Raw genomic sequence first — 10511 nt, 5'->3', positions numbered from 1 at the left:
AAAGTTTTATTAAAATAGTTTGCGTCGGCTGTTACTGAAAGGCAGATAAAAATATCCACATGTGTTAACTGCCGGGTAGAGGCTATTTTAATTGATTTACAAAGTGTTAAAATTGACCAAATAAATTCAAATGTAACATTTAAATTGAGTGTCAGATAACATATCAAGTTTAGGCGTAACTAATCCATTTCTTAAAGTCATTTATTAAAGTTTTTTAAATATAAAAGCGAAAGAGAAAGCTGTATAAACTATGGGCTAAGGGACTCACGAATTTTTAGCCTGTTTTAATTTGCCTGATTAATTAAAAGAGGCCATCAACCAAACAAATGCATATTAATAATAGTGTTTTTTTAAAGAAATTTTTTACTGTTATTCATGTTGCATTTTATATTATATCGTATACCTTATCCTTGTAGAAATCATACATTTTGTAATTAAATAAATGTTTTGTTTGTTAACTGGAAGTCTCTAGAAGATCTGTGGTAACAGTATCTACATTATAAGCTGATGACCACTGCAACTCAGTAGCAATAGCGATGGCGATCCTAACTGCAATATTGAGTGTTTTCGCAAGGTGGCGACGTGATTGCACAAATGAAAGAACTACAATGTAATTCTAGACAAAAGCGTCGGAATCTGTTGCAATTGGAATTTACGGAGTTATCATAATAATTTTACTTTCACGATAATACACGAAAAGTTAAGGTAAATAAGAGTAGGTTACGATTTAAATCAAGTCTCAACTTATTCGCAAGTTTTATTAAAAACATAAACATGATATAAAACCTTAAAAAATATCAAAATATTTTAAAAAATCATGATGCGCACAAAAGAATGTATTTGATAGAAATTCAAACAAAAAACCCAATTAAGACTACGTATAGAATACGTATTGCTTTAATCCCATTAGGGCCCAAACAAACACTATAAGGCCTCTTTTCCATTACACGGTTTCTCGCCGTGAAAATCTACGGTTAATTCGCCGCGTGTAGGCACGGTCGTCAGTGTGGTATGGATCACTATATGAGCTTGTCGACATGCACGGTGGCGCCAAGGCACGGCGCCGCGGCCGCGTGCGCCGTGACTGCCCCTCGGCGCGCCGCGTCTACGCACGGCGTGATTTTCACCAGTGTTGTATGGCAGTCTATCGGGGTGTGTCGACGGTGCCGGACGTACGCACGGATTCGTGACCGCTTATATACGCTGTTTCGCGATTTTATTATAAAATGAACATAAATCAAGAATTATTAATTACGTTGATTCAAGAAAGGCCTGTAATATGGGATAAGACCATCGACGATTATAAAAATAAGCGGCTTAAATATGATTCCTGGAAAGAAATATTTATTCATTTCCAGCCCACATTTGAAGATTTAAGTGGTGATGAGAAAAACAAGTTTGGTAAGTTACAGATATTTAATTATTAACTTTTTACTTATGCATAGTTGTTTTGATAGGAGAGGCGACCTTCGTTAGATACAAAATATTGTGCAAATCTGTTGCGAACTTCATTAGCCGCCAAACTTCCGCGAACTGCATTCGTGATAGGTAACTGGATTAGTTCCGATTCTGAATCAAGGGTGGACTCATTTTCACTCGCATTGTGAAACTGAAAGTTTTCCTGCTTATGTATAAAATTTTGCAAAACACAACATGTTTTCACAATATCAACTGCCAAATCGATGGACACATTCATTGGCCGGTGAAAAATTCGCCATTTATTGGATAAAATGCCAAACGCACATTCAACAAATCTTCGCGCTCTTGTGAGTCTGTAGTTAAATGTACGTTTTAATTGATCAAGCTGATGACCACCAAATGGACGAAGCAAGTGATAATGCAAAGCAAAGGCTTCGTCCGCAACGAACACATATGGCAAATCGTAGTCAATTCCAGGCAAACGTGTTGCATCGGGTAGATTTAATCCGTTGTTTGTTAAATTTTTCCAAAATGGGGTCTCTTTAAACACACTGGAATCACACTCCTTTCCGTAGGCGCCAACGTCAACAAATATAAAGTTGTAATCGCTATCTACTACTGCCATCAAAACTATAGAAAAAAAATGTTTGTAATTTAAAAACATCGAGCCACTATCAATTGGCTTAATAAGTCTGATGTGTTTTCCATCGACCGCTCCTAAGCACAGCGGGAAGTTGGAAGATTCTTGAAATTTGCTTGCAATGTGTAGCCAGTCTTCTTTAGATGGCATTTTCATATATTCTTTATACAGTTCTAACCAAATGTAGTGGCATACTTCACGTACGATGCAACTTATGGTTTTTATTCCAATTCTATAGCTGTAGTATAGGTCAGTAAAGGTATCTCCTGTTGCTAGATACCTGAAATATAAAACAAAACGGTTCAGGTTCAAATACTAAAACCCCATTTTAGGTCGGGGTCGATTCAGTTTAGGTCGGGGGTTTTCATAAATTTTGAATTTAATAATTATTATTTATTTATTTTCAGGGCAAATGGTGATGAAGAAGTGGACCAATATGAAAGATAGCTGGATAAAATATGACAAAAAAATTAATGAATGTAAGTCTGGTTCTTCAGCAAAAAAAATAAGAAAATATATGTTCTATGATGAAATGATGTTCCTAAAAAAAAATGTTGAGCATCGCAAGACCGATTCTAACATGACTGAACATGTTCATGATTCTAGCCTCAGTAATGAAAATTTTGATAGTGCAGTCCCGAATCAATCAAGCTCGGGATACACTGAACGGAGTGAGACGCAAAGGGCTAAAAAAAAAAGAAAAAATGAACTAAGTGAAGTTGACATTAGGTTTATGAAGTTTATGGATTCAGCAGAACGAGATGAGAAAAAGAAAAGCCGTAGTATGAACTTTTTTATGGGAATCGCTGATACAGTTGACAAGTTCAGTGATGAAAATATGATAGACTTTCAGTTTCAAGTAATTTCAATAATTAAAAATATTCAACAAAGACAGTGTACTCAGTATATACCTACATCAAGAAACCAATGGGATCAAGGCCATCAAGGATATTTAAGTGGTACAGCATCCTCAAATGCGCAATCGTCAACATATGGATATTCTACAGCTGCTAGATCGAGCTATGGAATAAGTCGTCCACAGACGTCTTCTCATGATTTTGGACACGGTTCTGGTTTAGAGCCAATCCACTACCGACCCGAATCACAATTATCTGTACATAGTGTAAATGCGGAAAGTATCTCGGCAGATTCTCAAGTTTCTATTGAAGACGAATTCGATTTTAGTACCGCACTTGAGTAGCATTTTCAGCGTAGTGTATTTTTTGATTTACTTGTTCTTAAATTAATAATTATTAAAATTCAATTACATGTAATAATTTTGTTTGTGTGCAATAAACAATTTTAAACTAAAATATGTCATTTAATTTTGTACCTACTTACCTCAGAGTTACAGCCAATCTTTCTGCGGGCGATATACTCTCTCGCATAAAAGTATCTTGATGTTTTAGTTCCTGGGATAATTTTTGGAGCAAGTTGTCGAATGTAGTTTTCTGCATTCTAAAATAATTGTAAAACTTGTCTTCATCTTCTCTCAATTGATTCTTGACAAGTGTATGAAACGCGCCATATTCCTCCCTTTTTTCTAAAATCGGATGTATCCAAAACCTTACTTCCCTTTTTTTTTCTATTTTCTTTTTCCTATATATGTAATAAGCAACTATAATCTTTTTTTTCGTAAGAAAATTCATGACGCAGCACGTCCTACACAGCCCGAGTAAAAAGCGCTACTAGCCAGTACTTACCAATGTCTCGCGCGGTGATTTTGCCGTATCATGTACAAGCTAGCACGTTTTTTCAACCGTACGGCTTACACACCGTACGTTTGAACAACCGTGTAATGGAAAAGATGCCTAAACCCTATGAAAACCGTTTTGTTTCATTATATTATATAAAAACACGTTCCATTTTGTATTAAGCCTTCTGTAGCAACTGTTACCATATTTACATAATACTTAGAATGAAATTAGTTTTTGGTTTTATTCCACAATCATCGTTAGTGGTAATTATGTTTGACATGAATATCATTAAAAATGGAAGAGAAAGTATAAAATTAAATTTTAAAGCTAATACGACCGCTATTTTCTATCTGCCTGGTTTTATTATTTATACTTTTTCTTATGCTTGTTTTTATGCCGCGTCGCCTTGATGGAAGTAGCGAGGAGGTATCCTCGCCTGCGCATCGAACAGACGTACCTAGTCGATACCTTTAACTAAACCAAATTTACCAACAAATATATTAAGACGTTATACGTTGACAACGTAGCACATTTTTGTATTGTGTCTTGGATTGTTTCGCCACGGCTTAAAACTACTAAAATTGGAAATTATCAATCTTTAAAACCATGACCAGAAAGAATAATATTTTACAAGTTCATATCATCAATTATGTTCATATTATTTTTGAAATGATTATTATTCATAATCTGCGCGAGCTAGATCTGAATTTGCTATCATAACAATAATATGATAACATGTAATAAATATACATCAGTGAAAGTGGTTAAATTTTTAAAAGCAAAGTGCTTTTATAGCTTGGGTGAGTATTTAGAACATAAGTTTTGACAACAATGATAATTAACTGTTCTTATTATTATGACATGAAGGTATTTAATATGACATTTGCATGCCTATTTTTATATGGCTGATTGTGCGGTGTTTTTATTATAATTAATCAATCTGACTGTACCACTTTCTTTGCAAATAAACGACTTATTATTTATAGTATCAGTATAACTAAGTATTTTCGTATAAAATTCAATAGCCAACATAAGATCTATCATTTGTAACGAAACATCGTTTAAAATGTCTAACCTGAAACATCACAGCAAATATAGTAAAAATAAGGTTTACATAATAAAAGCAAACATGATTCTTGGCAAGAGCTCTCAAATGCATACGGGCGGATGTGACTTGAAAAGTTTTCTATTGAAGTAGCGATGTCCCAGTTAGAAGTCTGATTGATTAAATGAAATGGTTTTTCACATTTCTTTATCCCTAGTAAAAGTTTGAAAATATACTCTGCTGAAAAATATTTCATATTTTACCGTCAATACACACAATACAGTAATAATTACGTATATATTGATTTCTTAATATACTATTCATACTTATAACTATATAAACACACTAATAATTATAATAATTTTTAGTATGTTAATATATAGTTTTGTCACGGATATAAACATAATTTATTACATTGTTTACATAACTAAAAGTTTAAAAACTTAAAAAATGTCGTTGTCTGTGAGAATATTTTTTTATTTAATTACAAAATTATTAATTTATTAACTGTAGATACAATTTAAATAATAATTATAATTGTACATATAAACCTTCTCTCTCATATCTCTATTACGAAATTAAACTAATGAATATTACACATACATACGTATAAATTAGTAGCTAGAATTAGTTGAAACAATATATTTAACTTTGTGTACTTGAAACACAACACAAACCTTTGGTTATTGAGTCTTAGACGTGCCAGTTTCTTCGTCGTATATAATAGGCATTAGGCAAGACTTCAGATAGAAAATCATTTTTTTACATAGCCAAGGTATTGAACCTTCTTAATATAGGTTTACAATCAGCACACACAATGATGTTAATTTTAGCCCGACGTATTGTGAGCGTAAATATTTCACAAAGACCGCTGAAAACGAAATTCTTTGTATCCGCCCAATAAATAGATTTATTTGTGGAAAAACTCGAACTGTAACCTCAAGCTGTAAGAGGATTTGGAAGTACAAAGTGAGCTTATCCTGCGAGCCACAAAGCTTGTTTAGATTCTTTATTTTCGATTCTACAGGCAGGTTTAAAAAATTTAGCCCTTAAATGCATTTTTGTCCCATAATTCTACAAATAATAATATTGTGTGTACTAGTGATGAAGTACGTAAAATTTTATTATTATAAACTTCTTAGATACATTTAAATACCAGAGCATTATATGATATAACTTGTAAACTAGGTAGGTACATATATTAAAAATGTAATTACTATCCTAAAAATGACGTGTTACGTTTCTGTAAGCTTCTTTGTGGGTAAAAGAAAATATGTAGCGAAACGCTAAATGTTTTTAACCATTCAATTAATTTTAAAATTGTGGTGTAATAAAATAGCCTTAAAAATTTACAGTTTTGCAACACAATAAGGTTGCTTAATCTAGTCTCCTTGTTGAATGTTTTGTTTTAAAAACAACTGGATAATGTATGCTGTATTAAAAGGCTATGTTTTTAAAATAGAAATTGAAATATCATTGTTGGCAAGACTGCCGCTGGGGAATTAATTAATTGAAGTAAACAATGGCTTCGTTGGATATTACTTTGACAATAATACGAGAAACATTAAGGTTTTATCTAATGGAAGCGAACTATTGTCATTATATAGTTTTAAAAGCTATCCTATTTTACTTACAGTAATGTAAAACAGAGTCCTACTTATTCTTTGATCCTATTGAATTATTTTTGTTTATAAAAAAAAGCCATAGGATATAAAAATAATTGTTAATAAATACATGAAATTGAAATTTCTATTAGGAATATAATATCATGTTAACCAACTTTAGAAATTATGAAACACTTTTTGTATCGCTTAATTAAGCTACATAGATCCATTGAAGCTAGCTCACTTTGGCAAACTGTGTTTACCTTATGACGAGAAGAGACAACTTAGCAAGAACAGTACTTTCTTTAAAAAGTACCAGACAAATTAATATACATAAGGCGTAGTGTGCTACGGCGGCATAAGTAAGTTCGTAGCACGGCTACGACAAATCATTCCAGTGCTACGGTTTCTATTGTTGTAATGTATTAGAGATGTGCGATTATTCATTAGTTGCGACTCAAGTTTATAGTAATTTCCATTATATATCTCCAATATAAATCGATTCTACTATTAATATATTTTACCTTAACATTATATTAAAATATAGTTTAGCTTTATGAAGGCTAAAATCTTAAGAGACCCTATTCCATCGCAATATTAGTGTGACAAGCCGCAACAATATCTCATCATTATCTTTTACTAAGCGCGCTGTTCTCGGGAAAAGTGCGTGGTACGTGATTGCTTCCTAAGCCTCAAATGCCTGTCTTTGTGAACTTTTTGATGTTATTTGAAATTAAAGTGCTCAGTTGTATAGAACTATTATGCCAATTGAAGAAGTATTTTAATGGCTTGACCCCAATCAAGAATTTCTTGCCTTTCAAATATTTTGTATAATAGGGAACATAAATGATGTATTTTTGATTTGAAATATTATTTCTAAATGTAAGCAATCTAAATTGTAAGAAATGAAGGCTTCTTTTTGAAGTTATACTTTAGGCGCGTTATGAAAAATTGATGAGAGTGAAATTTTACGATGCGCGCGCCGTGACACAAAATTAACAGATTGAAGTTGCCCACGGAAGATGCTACGGCATTGGACATAATTTAAAAACAACATTCGAATAATGATAGAATTTATGTTACATTTAATGTAAGAGAATAATAATAAAAATGTATTTATTTAATTTTTCAAATGTAAACTGCAAACTTTATTGACCATAATGACTCCTTTTCCAGTCTTTGATTACTTGATTGTAATTAATTATTTGCATGCAATCAAAAACTATTTTTAATAATGCCAAATAAGTATAAATTCTTACGCGCGTACACGCACCCTTTTTTTTTCAAGTGATGGAAGCTTTTGTAAAATGCATCAGCCTTATACAAGCTAATACTAATCAGATTACTATGGAAGTTAAATTGGAAATATTCTTTAAATTGTATATGGCGCTGGTGTCAGCTGCCATCGTCATTATATGTCACAGAGCTCATAAATTAACAACGTCAAAGTCTAATCAGTTTATAACCGTTAATTCTTGTGGCTTATTCGATTTGCCAATATTGGTAGATCTACAAAATAACAACTATTTGATAGTCTACAGTAATAGTAATTTCATAGTAATTATTATTATTTATGTCAAATAAATAATAATTAATTAATTTAATAAAGTCAATGTCAAATTAGTTCAACACCGTTAATACTAGTAGTTTATTTGATTTGTCAATGTTGCTAGATCTATAAATTAACTCATTATTTAGGAGCTGACTCTTCGGTCTTTAATCTATTCCTCTCTCTCACTCCTTCATATAGATTACTTGTATGGCAATAAAACATTAAGTTTCTAGATAAAGCCATTTTGAATCACAGTGTGCTTACAATAATAAAATATAAGTATGTTCTCAGAGCAATGGATATGATTCCTCCAACCAATAAATTGCTACGAGCGAGCGAACAATTTCGTAAATATAAAATTTTATTCTTCCCATATCACTGAGCGCGTGATGTCCACTCAGATGTTTACACACTATGCATCTCTATTATACACGACTAATATTCTAAATACATGTGATGACCTTCTAGATGTATTTGTACAGTTTCAGTACGGTATAGGCAACCTAGCAATTCATTTTATGTTTTTTATAGAGAAGTATTTCTACCTTTCCAACTATAGACAAAAAGCGTTGAAATAATAGCATAGATATGTTATGATTGAATTAAATTGAAGGTATCATTCATGACCTACTGGAGTTTTTGAGGTCGATTCTCGAAAAAACCAAACTGTATTCAGGTAGGTATTTTTTATAGAACAGTGGGCAGATGGGCTCATCTGATGATAAGTGATACCGCCCATGGTCGCTCACGCTGTCAGAAGGCTCGCAAGTGCATTGACGGCCTTTGAAGAGTTGAAACGCTAATTTCTTGAAGGACCCTAAGTGGAATTGGTTCGAAAATACTACGATATAGGCAGGCTATTAAATATTATAGATATTATATTGTTTAATAAAACTACCTAGTTTTGTTGTAAAAGTCTAGTGTGTAACCCGTCACGCACTGCACCACATAATAGAAGCCTCCTCTGTAGTAGAGCCTTTTATAAACTATCCCATACTTCCTCCCATTGTGACCCCGATATACTAATAAATCCTTCATTTTCCTTTCAAGAATGCCATTTCTTTACAATTTTTAGCGGAAAGGTTTATTGTCCTTTTATGCTGAGGTAGCCTGCCTTGAAAGGTAGGCTTAATCGGTAGATTTACCAGTATTTTTCTTTATTATGTATTTTTGTTGTACATGAATTTTATGAGTTTGACTACCAATTTCTGAAACGAGTGTCTTTTGGGACAGAGTATATTTTTTCTTTATCAGTCAGTAGAATGATGATTCTACTTCTGATAAACGTCCTAAGTTTTCAGTCTAACGTCTAGTTTCGTCAAGAATTTTCGCAAGTTAAGAACAAGTGTTTGCGCACATAGAACAATTAATAAAACTCGTTAAAAGTAAATTAATCAATAAAGCTTTTTTTTAATTTAAACGAATACTAAAAAGATCCTAATCCTTGGGATTGACTTGCTCCAGTTCAAACTTGACTTGCGAACTGGTAGTAAATTTAAAATTAACTTTTCTTTTTGACGTTCATAAGTGTGTAATAAAGATATTTTGTTTTTGAGTTTGAGTTAGAATCCTCACACGTCATAGTAACTCCTTTTAACTAAAGCTTAATTGCTTTACATTAACCAAATGTATCAAAATGTAAAGAGTACTGTTGATAGACTCTTTTTATGCCAGAGTGGCACAGGAAGCAAAATAACATTTCATAAATATTCCGTTTGTAAAGCTTGTTAAGGCCAACGTTTGGTATTTTCCATCAAATACATGAATTAATGGACACCCTGGAGCATTGCCCAGGTCACACATATGGTATATGGAAAATTATTTTGTATTATTCCAAAGGATACCAATGTTTATTTTATATCCTTTGTAAATTACTTTTGCTTTCGTACTAACTGATCTGAAAGTGATTCATGTGAATGTTTTCTTTTTCATGTGTTCTGATCACTATTGACATGTTTTGTTCCATTAATTTTGTCTAAATAACCACGTATATGTCTTATGTATTATCTAATTTAATTTTTGAAGTGAAAACTTCTTTAGCGGCGTTGTACACTTTTTTTTAATGGGTCAAAAATGTTAAACTCGCGTCAGGACACGTGACCTTAAAATTCGTGATACGGATGGAGAGTAGACAGCTGGCTCGGCGTATTTAATTTAATAATAAATTTTCTTGTTTGTGTACCATAGCGCAGTAAATAAATATTGTATTCTACCACATATATGATAGTACTTTTATGCTGATAATTAAAGCAATTCGTGCAAAATTATTCCCTAACCATTCCAAAATATCAAAAATGCACAACGTTAATATTCAGGTTTTCACTTCTACCGGCACTCCCGGAGTGCAACCCGTCGTTTTTTTTTTTCTCACACTGGTTGCCAGGAAAAGATCACTCGAAAGCGATAAGGCCGCCAGTTGTCCTCCTTTTTATATAATCATGTCAATTGTATTAAATTTCTGTACATGCAACGAAAAATATACATCATATGTCGTTCGTCACTTATTCAAATTCTAAGGTTCGTCGGCTGTAAGCTGTCAGCTGCCATTGATTCC

General features: G+C 32.6%; 2 protein-coding genes across 3 annotated transcripts; one reads left to right on the top strand and one right to left on the bottom strand.

Moving 5' to 3' along the window:
• The first annotated feature begins 926 nt into the window (after nt 1–926).
• On the top strand, nt 927–3260 carry LOC125051150. Its single transcript, XM_047651324.1, has 2 exons — nt 927–1401; nt 2467–3260. The coding sequence occupies exons 1-2, from the start codon at nt 1227–1229 to the stop codon at nt 3258–3260; spliced, it is 969 nt and encodes a 322-aa protein (XP_047507280.1). The 5' UTR covers nt 927–1226.
• LOC125051149 (protein ANTAGONIST OF LIKE HETEROCHROMATIN PROTEIN 1-like) lies at nt 1403–3855 on the bottom strand. 2 transcript variants are annotated; one of them, XM_047651323.1, is made up of 3 exons: nt 3763–3855; nt 3401–3658; nt 1403–2339 (listed from the first exon to the last, which is right to left on the bottom strand). In XM_047651323.1, the coding sequence occupies exons 1-3, from the start codon at nt 3792–3794 to the stop codon at nt 1436–1438; spliced, it is 1194 nt and encodes a 397-aa protein (XP_047507279.1). In that variant the 5' UTR covers nt 3795–3855; the 3' UTR covers nt 1403–1435. The 2 variants fall into 2 exon arrangements, with proteins under 2 accessions (XP_047507279.1, XP_047507278.1); XM_047651322.1 differs by lacking the exon at nt 3763–3855 and having other exon boundaries at nt 3401–3708.
• Between the last annotated feature and the right edge of the window lie 6656 nt (nt 3856–10511).

The sequence above is a fragment of the Pieris napi genome, chromosome 7 (assembly GCF_905475465.1).
Source record: "Pieris napi chromosome 7, ilPieNapi1.2, whole genome shotgun sequence".
NCBI lineage: Eukaryota > Metazoa > Arthropoda > Insecta > Lepidoptera > Pieridae > Pieris > Pieris napi.
Note: the sequence above shows the minus strand (reverse complement) of the source record. Positions and strands in the feature narration are given on the sequence as shown.